The sequence below is a fragment of the Mauremys mutica genome, chromosome 1, assembly GCF_020497125.1.
Source record: "Mauremys mutica isolate MM-2020 ecotype Southern chromosome 1, ASM2049712v1, whole genome shotgun sequence".
In the NCBI taxonomy this organism is placed as follows: Eukaryota; Metazoa; Chordata; order Testudines; family Geoemydidae; genus Mauremys; species Mauremys mutica.
Window position 1 is genome coordinate 331079151 of NC_059072.1, and position 25393 is coordinate 331104543.

At 39.8% G+C, this 25393-nt stretch overlaps 1 protein-coding gene across 1 annotated transcript in view; it reads right to left on the reverse strand.

Annotated features, from left to right (window-relative positions):
- The window catches only part of DYNC2H1 (dynein cytoplasmic 2 heavy chain 1), a 368188-nt gene that overhangs the window by 283069 nt on the left and 59726 nt on the right, over positions 1–25393 (reverse strand). Inside the window, exons 41-50 of the mRNA XM_045019043.1 lie at positions 24490–24645; positions 22058–22317; positions 17507–17753; positions 16038–16189; positions 15344–15488; positions 11714–11816; positions 7029–7196; positions 6791–6921; positions 3492–3740; positions 2101–2209 (exon numbers count right to left, since the gene is read on the reverse strand). Of these exons, the coding sequence (XP_044874978.1) occupies positions 2101–2209; positions 3492–3740; positions 6791–6921; positions 7029–7196; positions 11714–11816; positions 15344–15488; positions 16038–16189; positions 17507–17753; positions 22058–22317; positions 24490–24645 (1720 nt within the window). The remainder of the gene's footprint in view (positions 1–2100; positions 2210–3491; positions 3741–6790; positions 6922–7028; positions 7197–11713; positions 11817–15343; positions 15489–16037; positions 16190–17506; positions 17754–22057; positions 22318–24489; positions 24646–25393) is intronic.

Below are 25393 nucleotides of genomic sequence, written 5' to 3' on the forward strand. Positions count from 1 at the left end.
CTATATGAAAAAGAGCTGCTCTTCTTGTTTAGATGCAAACTCATAAGAGGGGTCCTTGAAAAGGGATGGGGAAGGTGAGTGGAGGCAAAGTATAGACTGAAACTGGATTGTATAATCCACTTGGACTGTGCTTAGAACCCACTGATCTGAGACGATGGATTCCCAAGCTCCAAGGAATTGTTGGAGAAAAGAGAGGGTAGGTCTAGCACAGCTGGAATGTTCCTCACAAATGGACAGTCAAGTGGACTGTTTAGAAACTAATGGCTATTGTTTAGAAGAGGCATAAGAGATATGCCTTCTCCTCAGAGACATTATTTTTTTGGAAAGGTCAGGCCATCTAGGCTCATAGTAACTTTGCCATGGTTGTTGCAGCAGCTTGTACTGCTTCCTTCAGCAGGGAGATGAGGGAATGCAGTGCTCCTTCTTTCTTATGCAAAAAAAGAAGGGCAGGTCCTCAATAGTCTGTTCGACTTCCGTAGGTATGTCTGAGTTCTGAAGCCACAAAGCTCTCCTCAGGGTGACCACTATGGCCCTTACCCTAACTGCAAAGTGACCTGAAGATTAGATCTAGCTACAAGATGGCCTTCAGACACCAAAGTCTTAAATTCATCCTTCATATCTTCTGGGAGCTTGTCCACAAATGTACATATTGAGTACCAGTTGATGTAGTCGTATTTAGACAGAAGTGGCTGGGGTGGCTGAAAATGTGCATCTGTAGATTTGAAGTAGAGTATGTTTTTCTGCAAAATAAGTGTGGTTTCTTTGGCTCTTTTTCTTATGGTGTCGTGCAAAAGCATTCCTGGCATGATCATTCACACACCTGTGACTAGCAGGGAGCCTATGCTGGGATGTGAACAGAACTACTCAGAACCCAGAAAAGGGAACTTATACCATCTATCAGTTCTTTTTGCCATCAATGTGAGGCTAGCTGAAGTCTGCCACAGGATTCTGGCAGGATCTAATAAAGCCTCATAAACAGGCAGCGCAACTCTGCCTGTTATGTCTGTAAAATATCAACAACCTTGTGGGTACTTTCTATGTTGTGGTTATTGGTTAGTCTGGAAGCTGTGGGGATAGAGGACCTGTACCGAGGGGAGAGGAAGGAAGGCTTTGAAAATTGTAACGCTAGTTCCATGTGAAAGCTCTTCTACAGAGGGAGACCTGAAGTCTGCCAGGTGTGCCATTTGGAAGTAGAGAATTCTGAAGAGTTCTCCCTCAGAGTGGGAAGGAAAAGGAGAAAGGGTTTAAACCCTGTTTTTTATGCCACTTACACATTAACAATTCAAATTACTTCCTTACAAAGGGGATGTTTGCTTTTCTCTTATTGGAACCTCAAGCCTCTGGAGTTTGCAAGACTTACTCCTGACTAGGCTGTGAAAGGATCCTCTATCCTTGGGAATCATCATACCCTGGTTGAGCTTTTCTACAATGAAGTAATGGCTTTGGGCAGGGAGATAAGGCCCACCATATATGTTGTCAAATGAGAGACCAATGCCCTGCCAGAGCAAGGGACAGTGGCTTGCAGTGGAAGGCTTCAGAAAAGCTGTGGATAGCATCTCTTGGACTTGGCTTCATGCTTGCATGGCTTTTCTGCTGCTGTGGTGAGGGGCAGAGAGAGCCCAGTTGAGAAGTACTCAAGAGGTTAGTCCCTAATGCTCCAGGGAGTCCTCAGCTCAGAAGAGCAAAGCTAGATATTGAAATAAAACCGTTGCTACATGAAAATGAATAAAACAAAAGTGGTCAGAGAAACTGAAATGTAACTTGTTTCCACTAGAGGTAGAAATTCTGCTGGTTTGTGTTCAAAGATGGGGCTTTGTCCTGGAGCCCCCAGCAACAATGGACTGCTTCTGAATTCCACAAGTAAGAAGCATTACCCATTTGTGATGAATTAGGAGAGAAACACTGCAGCAGAAAACATAATATAGGATACTTCTACTTAAAAAAACTTCTTTAAAAGAAAGTTATTTAGGTTGCAAAATCAGGAAATGGCAGTTATATGGTTGCCCATGCAACGTCAATTCTGCCCTACTGTATGCCCACCCTATGCACTGACTTAAGGGAGGGTCCTGGGGAACCATAAGCTTTTTGTACTCATCTCACCTGAGGATAATAGACTGTTGACCATCTCAAGGAATGTGGAGTGGACAAACTGATAGTCTTCGAGCAGCAATACAACCTGCTGTGCTTCAATACCAGCAAGCTGCATCACCTGATAGCAGGGAAGTAATTTTAATCTAATTGAACAGAATGTGTACATTCTTTTATAATAGAATAATAAATCCTTAAATTTATTTTACATATTTATCTATTCCCCGCCACACACAAACACACACGTTCTGTATTACTACATTTGTATATTCTCAAAAAATGATTTTGGTCATCTGTCAAATATAAAGATAAGGAACAGTTTACATGGAAGAACTGATTTCTAATTAGAAAATAATTAACATAAATACTTTGATGCTTACATGACATTAAGGACCAATTTTTCCAAATATGACCTCAAACTGTACCCCAAAACTATGCCGTTGGTGCTCCCTTTGTTGTGTGCTCCCTTTGTTGTGTGCACTATAACATGGAGTTTTCTTGTGCAATTTTGGAGGCCACTTTGGGAATTCTGACCCTAAAAGTTTTGTCGTCTGTTTTAATTTAATGTGTATATCTTCGTAAATCACAAGATTTTTGCTTGATAGAGCATATTATAATGAGCCCACATGGTCCATACTTGCACTTGGAGAGAACCCTAAAAAAAATCAGTGGAGCTCTAAGTAAGTGCAGGTGTCCACACACACAGAACAGCTTGCAAGATCTGGACCTGAGAAGGAGACTGTATCTGTGTCTTTACAGTACCTAAAGGCCTGTCTTCACTATCAGGGAGCTCAATGTTGCTGCAATCGATGCAGCGGGTGTCAATTTAGCGGGTCTAGTGAAGACCCACTAAATCGATGACAGAGCGCTCTCTGGTCAACTCTGGTACTCCAGTTTCCCGAGAAGAGTAAGGTAAGCTGACCAGATAGCATCTCCTATCAACGCAGCGCAGTGAAGACATCAGGATAAGTCAACCTAAGCTACGTCGACTCCAGCTACGTTATTTACATAGCTGGAGTAGCGTAACTTAGATCGACTTACCCCAGTAGTGAAGGCAAGCCTTCATACAATGAGGCACTGATACTAATAATATATATAACTGTCAAAAATAAAATTCATAAGGAAAGGTTTTATAACGTGATCAGCACCACAACTGGGGCCAGATTTTCAAAAAAATCTGAGCACCATGCTGCTCTTCCTGAGAACAACAGGAGCTACTGATTGCTGAGCTCTTTTGAAAATTTGGCTACTTCATTTAAGTTCCTAAATGGGTGCTGAACTCTTCTGAAAGTCTGACCTGCAGGAAACATTTTTGTGTCTTTCAAAGTTCCCTTAACTATTCAATTTTTTTCCACACAAACTTAATTTAAATAAACTGCAAAACAAAAGACTGAGTAACACACCTGTTTAAGATCATTTTTGAACTGCTTCAGTTCATAACCTCTGGAAATCTTGGGAGTAATCAGAATAGATCCATGCATGTGACTAACTAAAGAGGTAACTGTCCGACGACCGACACCACTACGTCCTGCTAAAAGAAGTGATCCTCCAGGAAAACTCAGCACTCTGTCTATCCTGGACACATAATCGAGGACTTCTTGGAAAAGTAAAATCTCTATCTCCTTGTTATCTCGTCCATAATGAATAATACCCTATATAAAAATGAGATAAATTAATAATTGTGTTAATGATAAATGCAAGTGTAACTATAGAATGTGATAATGTCCAACATTTTACAAAATTAAGAAACAGAAGGTAAGAAACTTAAGAGATGACATTGATGTTCTTTACAAACTGAACTATTTAATGCAGTAGAATTTTGTTACCTTGCTGTCCCTGTTCCAGCAGTGGATAGACTTCAGAGTCCTAGTAAAGAAGTCACTTAAACCCAAGGTTCAGGATAGCACAGACCTAAATATGGTATACCCTGGAGCAGGGGCCGGCAACCTCTGGCACGCGGCTCGCCAGGGTAAGCATCCTGGTGGGTCAGGCCAGTTTGTTTACGTGCCGCGTCAGCAGGTTCGGCCGACCGCGCCTCCCACTGGCTGCAGTTCTCCGTCCCAGGACAATGGGGGCTGCGGGAAGCCAGCACATCTCTCGGCCCACGCCGCTTCCTGGTGCCCCCATTGGACTGGAGCAGTGAACCGCGGCCAATTGGAGCCGCGATCAGCCAAACCTGCCGATTCGGCAGGTAAACAAACTGGCCCGGCCCGCCAGGGTGCTTACCCTGGCGAGCTGCGTGCTAGAGGTTGCCGACCCCTGCCCTGGAGTAATGCTTACAGACTACAATATATTGAAACAAGAATAAAAGAACATACCAATGGATGAATTTAAAGTACATAATAGGCCAGAGTGACAGGTCCAGCCAAACTGTGCTCCAAGCCACCTTTTTTAGTCATAGAATCATAGGACTGGAAGGGACCTTGAGAGATCATCTTGTCCAGTCCCATTAACTCAAGGCAGGACTAAGTATTATCTAGACCATCCCTGACAGGTGTTTGTCTAACCTGCTGTCATAAACAAACAGTTAAGGCTTAATTCCTCTTTTACCTGTAAAGGGTTAAGAAGTTCACATAGCCTAGCTGACACCTGACCAAAGAAACCAATAGGGGGACAACATGTTTTCAAAGAGGGAGGAGGGAAAAAATCCTTTGTCTGTTCAGAAAAGTTTGTGCCAGAGTGAAGGATCCAGGAATCAGCCATCTAACATTTCTTAAAAGTAGTAAGTGTTTAGAGAAGGAATGTATTGGATTATGTTTATTTTCTTTTGTGACTTCGTTTTGCACAGAGGGAGAATCGAATTGGGTTTCTTTGTGTAACTAAGGTTTTTGCCCAGAGGGACATCCTCTGTGTTTTGAATCTGTTGTCTGTGAGAGTAGCTTGCATGCTAATCTCACAGAGGTATTCCTTTCACCCTTTTTCTTTAATTGAAAGTCTTCTTTTAAGAACCTGATTGATTTTTTCCTTGTTTTAAGATCCAAGGGTTTTTTGGATCCAGGCTCACCAGGAATTGGTGGGAGGTGAATCAGTCACAATCCTGCCAGGAAGGGGGATAAAGACTGGGGAAATATTTGGGGGGAAGACAGAGTTTCCAAATAACTCTCCCATAAACATTTGTTTAAACCATTTGGTGCTGGCAGCTACTAGATCTAAGCTGATAAATAAGCTTACGGGTATCTCATGCAGATCTGTACATCTGTACCCTGAAGTTCAGAGTGGGGGTGACACCTTAACACCTGCTCTTAAAAATCTCCAATGATGGAGATTCCACAACCTCCCTAGGCAATTTATTTCAGTGCTTAACCACCCTGACAGTTAGGGAGTTTTTCCCAATGTCCAGCCTAAACCTCACTTGCTGCAATTTAAGCCCATTGCTTCTTTTCCTATCCTTAGAAGTTAAGAAAAACAAATTTTCTCTCTCCTCCTTGTAACAACCTTTTAAGTACTTGAAATTGTTATCTTGTCCCCCCTCAGTCTTCTCTTTTCCACACTAAACAAACCCAATTTTTTCAATCTTCCCTCATAGGTCATGTTTTCTAGACCTTTTAATCGTTTTTGTTGCTCTTCTCTAGACGTTCTCCAATTTGTCAACATCCTTCCTGAATTTTTGCACCCAGAACTGGGCAAAATACTCCAGTTGAGGCCTAATCTACGCAGAGTAGAGCAGAAGAATTACTTCTCATGTCTTGCTTACAATACTCCTTCTAATACATCCCAGAATGATGTTTAGTTTTTTTGCAACAGCTTTACACTGCTGACTCATATTTAGCTTGTGGTCCACTATGACCCTCAGATCCCTTTCCCCAGTACATCTTCCTAGGCATTCATTTCCCATTTTGTATGTGTGCAACTGATTATTCCTTCCTAAATGGAGTACTTTGCATTTGTCCTTATTAAATATCATACTATTTACTTCAGACAATTTTTCCAGTTTGTCCAGATCATTTTGAATAATCCTATCCTCCAAAGCACTTGCAACCCCTCCTTGCTTGGTATCATCCGAAAACTTTATAAGTGTACTCTCTAGGCCATTATCTAAATCAGGGGTCGGCAATCTCTGGCACGCGGCTCGCCAGGGTAAGCACCCTGGAGAGCCAGGCCAGTTTGTTTACCTGCCGCATCGGCAGGTTTGGCCGATCGTGGCTCCCACTGGCCGCAGTTCGTTGTCCCAGACCAATGGGGGCAGCGGGAAGCTGCAGCCAGCACATCCCTCACCAGCACCTGACAAAGAAACTCACAGCATTCTCAGGCCACCAAACCTTGTCCCTACCCACTATTCTTCATGGGCCCCACATGGGCAGAGTAAGGGAGAAAGAGCTACTGAGGACTACTTGGAGTTGTGGGGAGTTGATTAGCATGAGTTTCCCATCTCCAGAGCCTACTACTCAAGTAGGTGTGGAACCCTGCCATGCTTCCTTCCACTATGGCCTGACTATCCTCAAAATCAGTTAGACCAATTTAGAGCCAGCACAGTGTCCCTTCCTTCACATGTTCTGGATTTGTCCTTTATTGCTTAAAAGCATGTCAACTTCTGTTTCTAAAATAACTGTATCTCCTTTTTAGAATACAAATTACATTCTATTATTCTAACCAAAAGAAAAATGTCTGGCAATATAGTTCTGGTTACTTTAAACAAGGTACAAATATAATTATAGACTTTTCAAAGTCCTTCTTTTGTTTTTATTCCTTATTCTTGACACACCTTTTTGATAACATCTTTTAGGTCTTCTGAATTTAATTTGCCAAGTGGCTTCCCATGAGGTGGTAATGCCTGCTCTGGTGCTCTGAATGTTCCCGCCTCATGATGAGCTCCCCATGTTACATAGAAGCTATCTGTGAAAATATAAATATAAATGTGATAGGAGTCTACATTCTCAAGTGATAAAGCATATTACCAGGTATTTCAACAAATCTCATGTAATACATTTTATATGTTTTACCTGCCATATTCTCCAGGATATCTGAGCCCCAGTCTCCTTGAAACACTTTCATTAAAATATTATCAAATATGAGGAGTTCTTTAGCACCAACAATCTTGTCACGGAAGAGGCGACGGGCTTCATAAGCAACAATTTCCAAAACGTAATCTAGTGTGTGTGTTGATGACCCTGCAAAGTATATATAAATGTGTGTGTATCTGTTGATGACCCAACAAAGGATAGATAGATAGATAGATAGATAGATAGATAGATAGATAGATAGATAGATAGATAGATAGATAGATAGATAGATAGATAGATTTTTGCATTTCAAAATACAGTCAAATTGAAAAAGAGTAAATCAGATTACATACCAGCATCAACACATCAAGAGGGAAGAAATAAAAGAAAAACCAAGCATTATAAAATATTTTTTTTAAATCTTATGGGTACAAACAAGGTTAAATTACAAAAGCACATAGAGAAATAAATACTTTAAAAACTAGTTTTCTGCAAAGTACACTATTGTTTAATAATTGTTTAGTGTGCTCAAGGTGCTGAACACAGAATAAAAACAAATATATTGTAATAAAAATAATAAAATACTACCCTTTTAAAATAGAATCCTACAAAAAAAACCTGGAGATCCAGTTTTAAAGGGGGAACAGAAAAAAACTGGTAATAAAGAACCCAAGAACATAAGATTGGGTATACTGGATCAGACCAATGGATCATCTAGCCCAGTATCTTGCCTTCCGACAGTGGCCAATACCTGGTGCTTAAGAGTGAATGAACAGAAGAGGGAATCATCAAGTGAACCATCCCATCGTCCACTCCCAGCTTCTGGCAATCAGAGGTTAAGGACATCCAGAGCATGGGGTTGGATCCTCAACCATCTTAGCTAATAGCCATTGATGGACCTATGCTCCAGGAACTTATATAATTATTTTTTGAATCCCGTTATTCTTTAGGCCTTCACAACATCCCCTGGCAACAAGTTCCACAGGTTGGCAGTGCATTGTGTGAAAAAGAACTTCCTTTTGTTTGCTTTAAACCTGCTGCCTATTAATTTCATTGGGTGTCCCCTGGTTTTTGTGTTATGCAAAGGAGTACATAACACTTCCTTATTCACTTTCTCTACACCATTCATGATTGTATAGACCTCTATCATATTCCCTCTTAGTCGTCTCTTTTCTAAGACAAAAAATAACAGTCTTTTTAATCTCTCCCCATATGAAAGCTGTTCCATACCCTTAATCATTTTTGTTGTCCTTTTCTGTACCTTTTCCCATTCTAATATATCAGAACTGCATGCAGAACTGCACTCAGTATTCAAGGTGTGGGTGTAACATGGATTTACATAGTGGAATGATGATATTTTCTGTCTTATTCTCTATCCATTTCCTAATGGTTCCTAACACTGTTGGTTCTTTGTCACACTGAGCGCATGTTTTCAGAGAACTATCCACAATGATTCCAAGATCTTTTCATTGAGTAGTAACAGCTAAATCATCATTTTGTATATATAGTTGGGATTATATTTTCCAATGTGCATTACTTTGCATTTATCAGCACTGAATTTTATCTGCCATTGTGTTGTCCAGTCACCCAGCCTAGTGACATCTCTTTTTAACTATTCACAATCTGCTTTGGACTCAACTATCTTGAGTAATTTTGTACCATCTGCAAATTTCGCCAACTCAATATGTACCCCTTTTTCTAGTTCATTTATGAAAATGTTGAACAGCACTGGTCCCAGTATAGAACCCTATTTACCTCTCGCCATTCTGAAAAATTACCATTTTTTCTTTCCTTTGTTTCCTGTCTTTTAACCAGTTACTGATCCGTGAGAAGACTTTCCCTCTTATCCCATGACTCCTTACTTTGCTTAAGAGCATTTGGTGAAGGACCTTGTCAAAGGCTTTCTGAAAGTCAAGTACACTATCTTCACTGGATCACCTTTGTCACATGCTTTTTGGCAAGAATTCTAATAGACTGGTGAGGCATGATTTCCCTTTAGAAAAGCTGTGTTGAGCCTTTCCCAACAAATTGTGTTCATCGTGTATCAGAGAATTCTGTTCTTTACTACAGTTTCAACCAATTTGTCTGGTACTGTACTGAAGTTAGGCGTACCAGCCTGTAATTATCAGGATCACCTCTGGAGCCTTTTTAAAAACTGGTGTCACATTAGCTATTCTCTAGTCATCTGGTACAGAAGCGGATTTAAAGGATAGATTACATACCACAGTAGTAGTTCTGCAATTTCATATCTGAACTCCTTCAGATCTCTTGGGTGAATACCATCTGTTCCTGGTGACTTATAACTGTTTAATTTATCAATTTGTTCCAAAATCTCCTCTACTGACCACTCAAGTTGGGCCAGTTCCTCAGATTTGTCACCTAAAAAGAATGGCTCAGGTGTGGGTATCTCTCTCACATTCTCTGCAGTGAAGAGCAATGCATAAGAATTCATTTAGCATCTCTGCAAAGCCTTATCTTCCTTGAGTGCTCCTTTAACACCTCAATCATCCAGTGGTCCACTGGCTGTTTGGCAAGCTTCCTGCTTCTGATGTACTTTAAATGATTTTTTTTGGCTTAGTTTTTGAGTCTTTGGCTAGTTGCTCTTAAAATTCTTTTTTGGCCTGCCTAATTATACATTTACACTTGACTTGCTACCATTTATGCTCCTTCCTATTTTCCTCAGTAGGGTTTAATGTCCAATTTTTAAATGACGCCTTTTTGCCTCTAACCACTACTTTTACTTTGTTGTTTAGCCTTGGTGGCACGTTTTGGTCCTCTTACTATGTTTTTTTAATTTGGGGTATACATTTAATTTGAGCCTCTATTATGGTGTTTTTAAAAAGTTTCCATGCAGCTTGCACGCACTTCATTTTTGTGACCAAACCTTTTAATTTCTGTTTAACTAGCTTCCTCATTTTTTTTTGTAGTTCCCCTTTCTGAAGTTACAATAAATAAGTCCAAAGCCAAGGCAAAAAATAAATCCAAGAACAGATAGTGGTTATCTTGGGGGAAAATAAAGCTTTAACATGCTCCTTACAAGTAGAGAAGGGACAAGATGAGATGGGTTTCAGGTGGAGCAAATTACTCACCACACTGCTCATCACAGAAAAAGCACAGTCATTCACCAGCTTCAGATATAATAGTGGAATCCTTAAACAGGGAGAAATTCCCACTTGGTGTAAGTAAGTGTACCTTCATTAACTTAAGTGGAGCTATGCTGATTTACACCCCCTGAAGATCCAACCCAATGAGAGGAGTGTGAGTACAGATGCTTATCAGTTCAATGCTACCAAAGCATGTCTCAAATTTAGCCATCAACTGCATCTCTGCTAATGCCAATTTAAAACCTAATTGACACTTTTCAGGAAGACAATGTAAAAAACACAGGTCTGTAAATGATCCCATAAAAGTTCACAATTATTAGCACAAAACAAATACAATAGGATTATTATAAGATTATTCATGACCCAGTAAAATATCAACTCCAAAGGAAGGATAAAAATCAGACTGGAAATCAGCCTAAGCTGTCAGTTTCCAAGAGTACCTAAAACTAAATTCCATTCAGTTTATCAGGAAAAGGAAAAGTTTGAGGAAAAGGAAAAGTTTGAGAATAAGTGGTCATTAGAAAGCACTTCAACATCATGAGAAGGATTGGTCACACTCTTCCTTTGTTAAGCAGTATAAGAATAATGCCCCTCAGTAGTGGCAATACTGCTACACCCCCCCACACACACACTTTAAGCAACTGATACAACTAAAGTCATTTGTGGCAAGCCACTACGGGTATGTCTACACCTCAATGTAAGCCCAAGGTTCGAACTCAGGCTCAGGCTCAAGTACTCCACAATTCCATGGGCCAGCTTTCTTTGTCCTCTGGACAGTCAAGTTTTTTCCACACTGCGCCGTAAACAAAGGGCTAGAGCTCCCACATTTTGGGAGGGCACTAGGAAGTCTGGGATATGGGTGGTTGAACTTGGGCCCACATAATGCAGTGTAAATGTTGACACCCACGGTTGGGACCCAAAATTCCTAAGCTAAGGTTACAAATAAGTGTAAATGCTCAAGCCCTACGTTAACAAACCTGGGGTGTGCTAACTCGAGTTCCACTTACCCTGGGCTTACTTTGAAGTGTAGACAATACCCTGAGCCATCCTCATCAAAAACCAGATCAATTGCAGAAAGTGGAGTCCACAGTTTTCTTAATCAAAATGACTGAAGTGAACAGCTCAGACTTATTTATTTTCTTTAAACTCAAGACAGTTACTACCTATATTTTAAAATCCCACACTATTTTTCAAAATTAAAAACAACAACATAACTTTTCATGCAATGCAACTTTGTTTTTCAACTGACATTAGGGCCAATCCTACAAACTTTCCAGGTTTCAATAGGGATTCAAGGAGGGAGGGATAGCTCAGTGGTTTGAGAATTGGCCTGCTAAACCCAGGGTTGAGAGTGCAATCCTTGAGGGGGCCATTCAGGGATCTGGGGCACAAAAATCTGTCTGGGGATTGGTCCTGCTTTGAGAAGGGGGTTGGACTAGATGACCTCCTGAGGTCCCTTCCAACCCTCATAGTCTATGATATGGAGAGTTTGCAGGATAGATAAATAATAAGAAACACATCACAAAATATTTGAACATTCTAAAAATGTTTTCTCTTTTGAAACAAATCAGAGTAACTCACCTCCTGTTAAATCATATCTGAATAAGCCAAGAACCCACTGAGTAAGAATGTATGGTGTAAAGAGGTAATGACTATGATCATCAACTGTGAATTTTGCTCGTACCTGAAAATATAAGTTATTTACAACACAATTGATATTTTAATTGAAAAGATTTCTTGACAATTTAGTTCAACAATTTTCTATGCTTTCACCAAGTGGATTTACTTCAGCTGTACAGGTTCATAAATTTTGTTAATTCATCTGAAAAATACACAGCTTGGATTGTTTACATTTTGCTTTCAGACCAAAAAAGCAAAATATCTCATTTCTAAAATATTTATTCTATATTATTTCTGAGAAAAAGGTTATGTTGGAAAATTAGTTCCCTGTTTCTTCCATGGGAACAATCCCTCTTCCAGTCTAAAACATCGATAGTGGGTCGATTTTTCTAGTTTGGCAACAGGAGAAAAAATTTATCCAAATTATTGGATAGACTCTGACACTCTGTACCTCAGGGGAACACCCTGCACCCCCATGTTTATCCTTACAATATGTTTGTGTGGTATCCAATGCAAAGTTTGTCATGTGGGTGTCTTCAGAAGGCTCATGATGCACTGAGCATTGTTGTTATAGTAATTTTATAGGTTGTAATTTCATGTATATATTTATAAGGCTGAAAATGTGTCCTTGTGGCTTAAAACAAGCCCAGACAAAACTCTCCAGGAGCAGAGGGGCAGTTCACACCCCATCAGAGCATGTATGGGACAAACTCAGCCCAGCCTCACAGGAACAAAGGACACTGGCCTAGGCAGCAACAAAGGATCTGTTGGACTCTCGAGTGAGTCACCCCTCTTCCTTTGGTCAGTTTGGGACTACGATGAGGTAATGCTCACCTGACTCTGAAGTGGGGAGGTAAAGCCAAGGGGGAAGAAAGAACATGATAAAAGGGAGAGACGTTTGCCATGCTCTTCCTCTCTCTTCTACCTATTTCTACAGACACCACCACCAGGCGACTGAAGCACTGATCAAAGGGGAGAGCCTGGCTGAAGGGCAACCAGTCACCCTGTGGTGAAAAGCATCTAAGTTTGTAAGGGCACTGAAAGTGTTAAGATGAGCTTAGAATGTGTTTTGCTTTTATTTCATTTGACCAAATCTGACTTGCTGTGTTTTGACTTATAATCACTTAAAATCCATCTTTTGTAGTTAATAAATTTGTTTGTTTTTCTACCTGAAGCAGCGCATTTGGTTTGAAGCTGTCAGAGACTCCCCTTGGGATAACAAGCCTGATATATATCAATTTCTTTCTTAAATTGATGAACTCATATAAGCTTGTAGCATCCAGCAGGCATAACTGGACACTGCAAGTCAGAGGTTCCTAGGGTTGTGTCTGGACCGGAGATACTAGTTAGTGTCAATCAGATGCACAATCCAAGCAGCGGCTGGCCAAAAGTGCTCACTCACATAGCTGGGAGCAGCTTACATGCTAGAAGCTGTGCGTGAACAGCCCCGGGATGGGGGTTCTCACAGCAGAGCAGGGTAAGGCTGCCTCCCTGAGTCACGGACTGGAGTGACCTAGCAGATCACCGGTCCAGATAACACCAGGGGAATGTCACAAAGACCAAGAGGGTGAAGGGCCTGTGCAAGGTTAGGAGGACATCCCAAACACATTTGATATGTACATAACACATGCTTTCAAAGGATCTGTGGTCAGACAAATCACATGTATTAAATATGACTGTATTTGTAAAGTGTTCCTTATGTGTGGTACATGATTTGTGTGGGGCAGAAGTATATTTCTGGACAGAAGATGCTATATAAATGTAAGGTATAATGAATAAAAAAAATTAACAACAATGTATATCATAATTTGGCTGACTGATAATGGAAATATTAACTATTTATTTATATCTGAAAACACACCTTGATTTTTAACTCATGGAGTAACTGCATAGCTCTCTTTGAAGATGAGACAATTTTCTACACAGATTTATACTAATAACTCATAAAATATACAGATAAAGAATAAGCCATATGAAAAGCATGCAAGGCATGAGACTGCAGCTGTTTACCAAAAGGATAACAAATATTTTGATCTGATTCTCCTTAGACTACTGTATGTAAGCTATTGATGTTCAAAATGTGTAGAATCTCAAAGGATAGAAATTTTGTTACTATTCAATACACAGGTAGTGTTTCTTTACTGTGTTTGTTCTATTAAACCTGTCAATTGAGGTCTGAAATGGTTTATAGGTAATACAATTGTCTGTATGGTGAGAAACGGCCTACTTATTACATTCTGTAAACTTGGCTCTACCTCCACCATAACCTTTTATCATCATAAAGATTCAGCCTTCCACTGTTGGAAAACTTTTGGCTAAGCTAAGTTTCCTTAATCAAGATTTTCGAACATCTAATAACCTCGCCTTACCAGAATGACACTTGCACATATTTCTTTGAAGATCTGAATTATGTGATTAGTTGGAGGCTGTGCCTATGCTCCATCTGCTTTTAAGGATGTGATCATTCTTCCTAGATGTCTGTTAAGCACTTGGGTCCTAGCCCATGTAATTACTCTTATACTAAGTCCAGTGAGACCATGCTTAAATGCTTAAAGTAATACATGCTTGGCTGGGACCCTACAATTTTGAGTGGGAAGTTAAAAATGTATTTGTGTGCATAAATGTCATATTTTATATGCACACTATTTGGAATACTTAGTCCTATCTAAGTATGGCCCCCATTATCATACAAAATCATAGTATCTGAGCAACTTGCAATCTTCAATGTGAAGCAGAGTTATCCTCATTTTACAGATGGGGTATGGAGGCACAAAGAGGCTGAATCCACCATTTACTAGTGCAGGGGTAGGCAACCTATGGCACAGGTGCTGAAGGCGGCACACAAGCTGATTTTCAGTGGCACTCACACTGCCCAGGTCCTGGCCACTGGTCCAGGGGGGCTCTGCATTTTAAATTAAGCTTCTTAAACATTTTAAAAACCTTATTTACTTTACATATAACAATATTTTAGTTATATATTATAGACTTGAAGAAAGAGACCTTCTAAGAACATTAAAATGTATTACTGGCACACAAAACCTTAAATCAGAGTGAATGAATGAAGACTCGGCACAGCACTTCTGAAAGGTTGCCTACCCCTGTACTAGGTAAATGATAGATTCTCTGGAACTTGAAATCTTTAAATCATGATTTGAGGATTTCAGTAACTCAGCCAGAGGTTATGGGTCTATTACAGGAGTGGGTTGATGAGGTTCTGTGGCCTGCAATGTGCAAGAGGTCAGACCAGATGATCATGATGGTCCCTTCTAGCCTTAAATTCCATGAGTCCCTAAGTGACTTGTCCAAGCACACACAGGAAGTCTGTGATGCAGCAGGGAATTGAACCCAAGTCTCACAAATCCTAGACTAGTGCCCTAACCACTGGACCATCCTTTCATGTCCATAATGACATGCATGTACCCTTCACTTTAATTCTGAGCTCAACACAAAAAAATTACTCACATTTAGATTTTAAATATGGTGAAAACATTGTATAATCTATTGTTACTGTCTAAAGCCAGAGATTAAAAGACATGGCTGCTTCTCAATTTTTCATCTCCATTTCCCAAAAAAGAAATCAAAGCACTGTACCTGCTCATATACTTGAACCATAGATCCTGCCAACTGATGTATTTTTGGTAAGGAACCCCAAACAGAGTGATTCTTTAGGTTTTTGTGAAGCACAGGCTCTAAATATGCACTATAAATTGTTTGCAGTTGGTCTCTTTCTGGATAGCTAGAGGAAAAAAAGAAGAGTCCAAGGAAATTGTGATTATCAACATTCTTAATTTCCATACCAAAAATGGGTTTAGATTTATATCTATAATTTGCTCTGAATCTTCAATAAATAGAGCCTTAGTCCAGCAGTAACTTAAATACATTTAATTTTATCTGAATATGCAACCCTCAGGGACTTTCTATGTGTATCTTTAAATATGTTCCAATTTATAAACCCAATTTATAAACCTTTCCTCACAATGTATTTAATCCAGCACTTTAAAATAAGTAATCCTACTTGAAAACATATTTCAGATACTTAGGAACAACAAGGTGCATTAAAATAATTATATATTGCTCTTTAACTGGTTTCAAACACCAAGAGGTAGCAACAATGATATTATATGTGATGATTCTACATTATTAGGAAAGATTAGAGGCTTGACTTGCCAGACACAATCACATTCAATGTTTTCAAGTCTCACATCAAGAAGGACAGGCAGAGGCAAACAGATCTGCAATCTGAATCTAAGATCTCAAAGTCAAGTAGGTTCTTGCAGACACTTACTCAATTGCACAAAGACGAACAACAGAAGTAAATCTGGATGTAAGTTTATGCCTTCCTAATGTTCCCCCAGCAGACATGGATGCCACAATTTGGATACTTTCTAAACCAACCCATTCAAGATTTTCATCATAAAATCCTTGGTACGTCAGAATCTTTAATATAACAAAACAAAATATTTTAGTAAAATTAAATGAAAAATAGCAAGGTGCCTAATGAAAACAATAGATTAATGATGACTCTCTGATTAGTATTATTTGTTAAATACCAACAATGTATTCATCACTAACATTTTCCTCAAAATTGTCTAATATATTATTCTTAAGCAACTGTGCAGCACTATAAACAAAAATGTATATGGCACTTTATAAAATCATAAATTGGGCCAGGTTCTCCTCTGTAAACCAACAGCACAAAGGAGCTAGAATCCAGGTGCAACTGGACAGCTGACAATTCCTCCTGGAGGGAGGTAGCTCTCAGCTACAGTAAAGCCAAAAGAGTTGGCTCCTTCCCTAACCTCCCTAACCTCAACCAGAGTAAAGGGCATGTCAGGCGTGGAAGGGGGCATACTGGAGCTTCACTCTGCCAATTCTCAGCTCCTGAGAGGTCCCTTAGAGACCATGAGCAGCTGAAGTAAGTAAGGGCAGCCCTTAGCCCACAGTCTTTGTCCCAGATAGCTTGCAATGTAAGAGAAAATTAAACCAAAGGGGGAAATATTTCAGTAAAAGGGAGAATGTAGTAAATTCATTGTTAAAAATCAACAAACACTACAACAGATGTGTCGGGTGAAGGTGGGGAAGAGGATTTTAAGAAGGAATTTGGAGAAGGAGAAAGAATGCATGATGGACAGAACGTAAAAATGAGGAAAAAGTTATTATCACTATAAGCTTTTGGGGACAGGGACTGTCTTTTGATTACATATGTAGGGCCGGCTCCAGCTTTTTCGCTGCCCCAAGTGGCAAACCGAGAAAAAAAGAAAAAAGCCGACTGGCGGCACTTTGGCAGCAGCTCAATCGTGCCGCTTCATTCTTCTGTGGCAATTCTGCAGCGGCTCCTTCACTCCCTCTCTTCCTCTTCGGTGGCAGCTCAAAGAGGAGGAGAGGGACTGAGGGACCCGTTGCCGAATTGCCGCCAAAGACCCCTTTCCACTGGCCGCCCCAAGCACCTGCTTGGTTCGCTGGTGCCTGTAGCCAGCCCTGTACATATGTGTACAGTGCTTAGCACAAATGGAACCTTGATATCGGTTGGCATCTCTACATGCTACCACACTACACATAAACATAATGATAATAAACATGTAGGATGTTAACTATTAAGATCACCAGCATAATGTAAGGTGTTCAATTCAAAATACTCTGCCTGTATATCAAATGATTGGAAATAGGACTTCCATATGTATTTACTGAATCATAATAAATCATTTATAGTCTATAATTCTAAAAATAATTATTATCAAAGCCATATACGTTCACCTGTTGCAGGAAAGCCACTAGAGTGCTGGTTCCCCATTTATCAGGTTTGGGCAGGTTGATCTCCTTTAAGTATAAAACCAGCCTTTCACAGTCTTTCGGTCTGTATACTCTCCCAGTATTTGTACTGATTACCATGCAAGTCTGATTTAACTTTTGGAGAAGATGTCGAGATGTAGTTTGTGCACTGCAGTGAACTGTAGCAATCTGAGTGGATCGGAGTTGGGAAAAGGCATAACGAAGCAACATTCTAACAAAATAAAATATATAAATATATATTTTATATACACAGAAATTTTTAAAAAGCAATTTGAACACCTTTAAAACTGCTAGCACACTGTTTAATGTACTGCATATAATGTACTGGATCAGTTTTGTTGAACTAAATATTCTTGATTATAAAATCAAATTGTATCATTTCACATTTATGAAGTTCCAGAAAAGTACTTATACAGATTTGTGTAAGAAACAGCTAGTTGGTGAACAATGAAATATGGCCCCAAACCAGCTATTTACAACACATGGACAATGGAAGTCAATAGGGCTCTGCAAAAATTCATTAGGCTTCTCATGCAGTTTACATTGCAGGATCAGAGCCTATGCATATGAGGATAAAGAAAATAAAAAGGAATGCTACATATCTTTTTCTTTTAGGAATCATATTTATGACTGAATTTTAAACAGTGGAAATAGCATTAGATTGTTGAGAAGAAACCAGTAAAAGAAAGAATATAATCTATTTGCAAATCAACAGACACACAGAAAAAAAACTGGGTTCACACTTATTACCATTATTATTATGTGAGGGGTACGCCCTCACCCTATTGAGGGAGAATTTAATGAGCTCTTCAGGGCTCAGCCAGCACTAACTAGACACAGCTGCATGGCTTGCTCTTTGAGGGAATCAACAAGCACATGGATAAGGGTGATCCAGTCGATGCAGTGCACTAGGACTTTCAGAAGGCCTCTGACGAGGTCCCCCACCAAAGACTCTTAAGCAAAGTAAGGAGTCATGTGATAAGAAGGAAGGTCCTTTCATTGATCCATAGCTGGTTAAAAGATGGGAATGGAAACAAAGGGTAGGAATAAACTGGTTGTTTTCACAATGGAGAGAGGTCAATAGTGGGAGAGTTCCCTGTAGTGGAACTTGTGCTCTTCAATATATTAATAAATGATCTGGGAAAAAAGGGTGAACAGGAATGTGGCAACATATGCAGATGATACAGAATTACTAAAATAGTTAATTCCAAAGATCACTTTGAAGAGTTACAATGGGATTTTGTTGCAGATGAAATTCAATATCGATAAGTGTGTAGGCCAGGCTTGACATAAGAAACTTGTTTAATTTCTTAGTAGGCATAATTGGAAAGGTGAATGGAAGGTTAAGTTGTAAATAGGGGCTTGACAAACAGTATGCTGGCGTGATGCTAAGGACTATGGACAAGATAAACCTTGAAGGTAAAGATCAGGTTCCACATGAACAGCACATGGACAGAGCATGCTGTACAGGGACTGGTTCCTGCACAGTAACCAATCCAATCCAAAAATGTATGATTGAATGTACAACAAATGCAATGTTATGTGTAAATTCATATAAAAGAAGAGATTGTCTGTGTACCTTTGAATGTGTGGTATGCCCTGTACCTATCCCCTATGCTAGAGTCCGATCAACTCAGTGTAGCTTTGCTGTATGCCAAATAAAGGAACCCGAGTGAAGAAATCCAGAGTCAAACTGAGAGTTCTGGATCCCAGAGAACTGGATTAAGTGTTCTCCCAGAACTGGACAAGGTGCTCTTGATAAGCCAAGTGTAAAAACTCCCCGAGGGAATCACAACAAAGTGCAAAGTAATGCACATTGGATAACTTAAACCCAACTATACATACAAAATGTTGGGGTCTAAATTAGCTGTTACAACTCAATTCATTGTGGAGAGTTCTCTGAAAACTTCTACTCAATCTCCAGTAACAGTCAAAAAAGCTAACAGAATGTTAGGAACTATTAGGAAAAGGATCAATAATAAGACAGAAAATATCATAATGCCACTATATAAATCCATGGTATGCCCATACCTTGAATGCTGCACGGAGTTCTGGTCGCTTCATCTCAAAAAAGATATATTAGAATTGGAAATGGTGCAAAGAATGACAATGAAAATGATTAGAGATATGGAACAGCTTCCATATGAGGAGAAATTAAAAAGACTGGACTGTTCCTCTTAGAAAAGAGATGACTATGGGGGGATATGAAAAAGGTCTATTAAATTGTGAATTGTGCAGAGAAAGTGAATAGCAATGTGTTATTTACCCCTTCACTTAACACAGGAACTGGACATCATTTGGTGAAATTAATAGGCAGCAGGTTTAAAACAGACAAAAGGTAATACTTCTTCACACAATGCACAGTCATTGCCACGGGATGCTGTGAAGTTCAAAAGTATAACTGGATTAAAAAAAGAATTAGATAAATTCATGGAGGACAGATCCATCAATGGCTATGAGCCAAGATAGCCAAGGATGCAACCATATGTGCATGTGTCCCTAAACCTTCAGCTGCCAAAAGATGAAACTAGATGACAGGAGATAGATCACTCAAAATTGCCCTGTTCTGTTCATTCCCTCTGAAGTATCTGGCACTGGCCACTGGCAGATACAGGGTATCAGGCAAGGGGGACCACTGGTCTTACCCAGTATGACCATTCGTATGTTCTTATGGTATCTGAGCGGTGGTGTGAATGGCTAGCTGGATATGCAACAGCAACAAGCACTCAGCAACAGCAGTTCCAGCAACAATTGCTGCAGCAGTGAACCACCCACTAGCACGTTCAAACAATGCAACAACAGCAACAGCTGCTGAGGGAATTGATGACCCACCAGCAGGAGTTTCACAAGGAGATGATACAACAGATAGTGCTCACCTTACACTCACCACAAGGACACCCTTCTGTCAAAGTGGGTCCCCCACCAATACCCATGAAGTTAACCAAGACAAGGCCAGACAATACCCTAAGGCCTTTTAATTACCTTTCAGAGCAGAGCACTAATCTCCTGGTGGAGTAGGCTTTGATTTTGGCTCCGTATTTGATGGGTCTGGCACAGATGGCCTACCATAACCTAGACCTGGAGAAGTCTAAGAATTATAAACAAATAAAGTCAGCCATCTTGAACAATTTGGACATTTCTGAGGAAACTCACGTAAATGATACTGTCAGTGGGACTACCAAGCATCTCAAGCAACTGAAGTCGGATCTGCAGAACAGGGGCCAGCCACTACTCCACAGCTGAGTTCACCCCCAACTAGGAAAGATATCATCAGTACCAGCCCAGTGACTTGCTGCTCCTGTGGCCACACAGAACATATAAAAGAAAGAATGCCCTCTTAAGGAATGTGATTATGCCCAGGGCTGGAGTGCAGAAACCCATGCATGGAAAACAGCACTTCCAAAGTTGATGGCGCTGGTAATGGTCCAAGGGAAAAAAGAGTTCAAGGACTTGGACTCTGTCTGTAGTTAGACGATGGTCCAACTCTCCTTCACAAGAGATGACAACACCCCCAAAAGGCTGATTTCATCTACAGTGAATACATGGCAAAGTGAAAACCTATCCCAGCCAATGTTTACAGCTGACTGTGGGGACATGTAGCAAGGTGACAGCTGAATCACTGGTGGAGAAACTGGAGTATCCCATAATGGGAGACCGGCACGGGCCATTTTTTTGGCAAGTGATTAATGAACAGGCCGGCCCAGCAAACAGGCATCCTGGTTGATCATTGCAGAGTGACCTGAAAGCCTGGTAAACCTTGCGGAATTGGAAGACCCCAAGGAAGGAATGTCATGAGGAAAAGAACTGTCAGCCCCTGCAAGTGAGGAAGAGGTTATCTGATGTGGAAGCACTCCTACAGAATGGGAATTTTGTGCAGGCACAGAAAAGTGACCCTACACTGAGCCATGCATATGACCAACTGGTCTCTGTAAAGGAGAAGTAATGGAGCCTCATCTGGTCAAGCAGTATCCACACTTGGTGCTCAAGAAAGAGCACCTGTATGGAGCTGAAAGAGATACACAAACAGGGGTAATAATGTTTTGTTAGTCACAAGGAGCAGGGGAAAGGAACTCTTATTTAGAGAGAGAGAGAGAGAGAGACTCTTGCACACCCCGAGTACAACCCAAGCAGAGGGAGGACTCTGTTAGGGTCAGAGAAGGAAGTAACTCAAACAATGTTCTGGTAGTGACTAAAGGGACCTCCACCAACCACAAGTATGTATAATTTGCTATTTGCATTCCATTAGCACCGAAGTTCCAATCAGAAACAGCATCCTATTGTAATAGATGCTGGACAAACACACACACAGACTGAGACTGATGTTACTAATTTTTTAGTGACAGATGTGTCAAAGAACCTTTCAAATGGTTCTATTAGTATTTCATCTAAAGAAACAACTTTATCAATGGAGCAGAAACCTTCACTATACAAAAATGTTCCAAAACTTTATCACCAAACTTAGAAAACTTAGATTAAAACAGTTAAAATAAAAAACAAAAACAAAAACAAACTTACCCCTTTCCACATCCTTCAGGCCCAACAAGAAGAAATGGCTGCTTATTGTCAAAGTCTAGCCATGGTCTGAAGTAATCTAAACCTCTCTGCATGTCAGCGGTTTGAATGACAGGAAGTGTTCGGAGATTACTAAAGTCATCAGCAGTCAAATGTATAGGTTTTCTCAGCTGATATGACATTAAATGTCCAATGTCAGGGTCATAATATGTGTCCAGTGGCTTCCTGGGATCTGGCGGAGATTCTCGTGCCCAATTAAAAATCTTTACAAAAATTTTAAAATAATAACAATTACGCTGTTAAAAATCTGCATTCCTAACAACAATACAATAACTATAATTATAAGTACATCTAAAAAACTATGTTAAAAGAATATTAAATTTGCAAAGTCAAGCACTCTAAAATTAGGAAATGCAAGAATTAAGGTTGCCTATGCAACTTGAATTCAATCCCGTTGTGTGAATATATTGGGTAATGAGAGAATGAGTGGGTAGTTATCCAATATTTATTTTTCATTCAATGTGTGGTGCCAGACCTCATGGAATAAATGTCCTCATTTATTTCCTTGAGTCACTGAGGGCCTGACTTTACAAAGTACTTAGTAGGTTCAAAGTACAGCTCCTAACGACTTCATTCGCAGTCATGAGCACTCATGTAGCACTCATGTAGCACACAAATGAGCACTTCTCACACTGAGTAGAGAGAAAATGAGGGACACACAATTAGTAGTCAACTGTAAACAAAAGTTAAAAGTTGGGAAATTCCAGAATTAAGGCTGCCTGAAGAGATAACTGTTTTTTTTCTTTTTAAGTAACCTTTTTCTTTTTCCTATTTTGTGGTCTGGTAGGAACACCTACCACTCACAGTCATCTTTTTTTTTTCCCTAACACTTTTAAGATATGAATGTGTGTGAGGATTTACTTAGAATTTATACAATCGTAAATCACTTCATGTTATCCTAGGCTAAAAAAGTGTGGCTGCATAAACTATGCTGTCCTAACAAGGGAAATTATGGGTTATTAAGAGAAGTCCTGCTTAGTGCGACAGCCTTGTGCTGCAGCATGCCCAGTACACAGAGAATCTTCAGAGAACATATCTGCCAAATTCCAACAAGACTCTATGGAACATGTGAGAACTGAGATATTTGGAGGCTTACAGTTTGGCCAAATTTGGGCAAATTTTCATGGGGATGACAAAAGGCACATCCCTCTCATCAGGGTGATGCCCCCTGCCAAATTTCAAATCATGGAAGTAGTAAGTTTAGCGGTATTGGACCTGAATGAAACAATTGTAAGAATGTTTTTAACGTAAAAAAAGACACATAATATCATCCTCAGAAATGACTAAATTGTTTTAGCTGAAACTTTCCCAAAAGAAATCAGCCTTAGGCAAACACCCAATACTGAAAATTTCAGCATGAACAGGTGATGTTTATCAAAGATAAAAGCAACTGAAACCTGAGTTCTGTAATAGAAAATGTTAGGCAACTTTAAGGATAGGTGATAGAACCAGCTCCACCTATAATAAAATGGAATATGTTTGTGATCAAAGAAATGTAAATGTAAAGAGGGATGGGATTAAGAATGTTCTGAAGTATGTACATGTGAATAAACACTTTTGGGAGGCAACAGTATACCCACTTATTTTTTTTAAAGAAATTATGATCGTCTCCATATGTTGAAGGGCTGGGAGGAATGAAGTATTTAATCCGCAGTTTGATATCCTATGCTCCTAACTAAAAATGCTCCTGACTAAAAACCTTCCTTTATCTTCCAAAAATAACACATGCATCATTTGTAACAAAACAATATGATATCATCAGAATTAATTTAGGGCCCAATTTTGCAAGTCCTTATACACATAAGAAACTTTACTAATATGAATAGTCTAATTAACACCAATGGGACAACTCACGTGAGTTAAATTACTTATGTGCATCCATGGCTAAATTCCAGAACCTGTGTTCCTTACTCATCCTGCTTGACCTCTCAGTGGATTTCAACACACTCGATCACTCCCTAGTTCTTGAAATCCTATAACCCTTTGGCTTTTGTGATCTTATCCTCTCACAATTCTCATTCTACCTCAGTGATGGTACCTTCAAAGTCTCATTGGATGGAGTCTCCTCTTCTTCCCTTCTCCCCCTTTCCATGGGCTTCCCACAGGGCTTCATCCTTTGTCCCCTTCTCTCTTTGTACCTTATCTATAAGTGATCTTGACCACTCTCATGGATTTGACTACCATCTATCTACCAACAACACACAAATCTGCCTCCCTATGGTTGATCTATTTCCCTCCATCTAATCTCAAATTAGATTATAAATTTACTGAGGCAGGGACTCTTATTCTACTTTTATACTCTGAAACCATAGCAAAATCAAAATTTCTGTTTTATTCATCTCGTAGTTTGAGATAAAATAGAAAAAGATTATTACCTCTTTTGTAAATTCTAGTCGTGATTTCATGTTGAGATTTCCACCAAGACCCCGCATTAAGCTAATAATAAATTGTCCACGATCAGTGCATCCACGGAGATGAGACAACCCATTCATCACAGTGCCAACTAGACTTGTTTCTACCACATAGTCATTCTGTAAATTGGAATTTATAATAGTGTATAATAACTTATAATAATAATATAACTTTAAACAAATTTCTAGCAATAAAATAAACGAGTTATGGTGCAAGTAAATATGTCAATTTCATTGCTATTAGGAGCCACCTTTAGACTTTTAAAATTGGTAGAAAATTTGATCCATTCAGGTCTAGAAGAGGTGATCCATTTCCAATCACATGCTTTTTAAATATTTACTTCTGACTCTTATACCAAACCTACTTACTATTTATCAGTTCTCATGCTTGGTCATCCTTCTATTTTAGATGTTATTAGCCTACTGACTGCAAAGAAATGTGCACAATTGTGCAATGGAGATATATGCCCAGAAGGGACCCTCCGTGTGTGGATCTCACTCTCCCTCATAGAATGGAGTGGGGAAACAACTGCTTCTGCAACAGTGTCCCCTTTTCTTAGATCCCACACAAGTGTAGAAATCTGCATGGAGGAAAGAAACTGCTATGGGAGAAACACATCTTAATCCCCATCAAGTTATGTAGATTCTCCAAGGAAATATAGCAAGATTGCCCCTCAGCACTGGGGATCCCTCTTAAAGGAAGTTCCACGGAACAGAGGCCAGCTGCACAAGGCCTGCATGGCTCCATTGTGAGGGGTATGAAGCCAGGGAAGGGTAGTGGAGCCACAGGAAGCACAAAGGAAGCACAGAGACACAAGCGGTCTATATGCATGGTAATAGACTCCCATCTGGGATCCCTGGGTTTTCA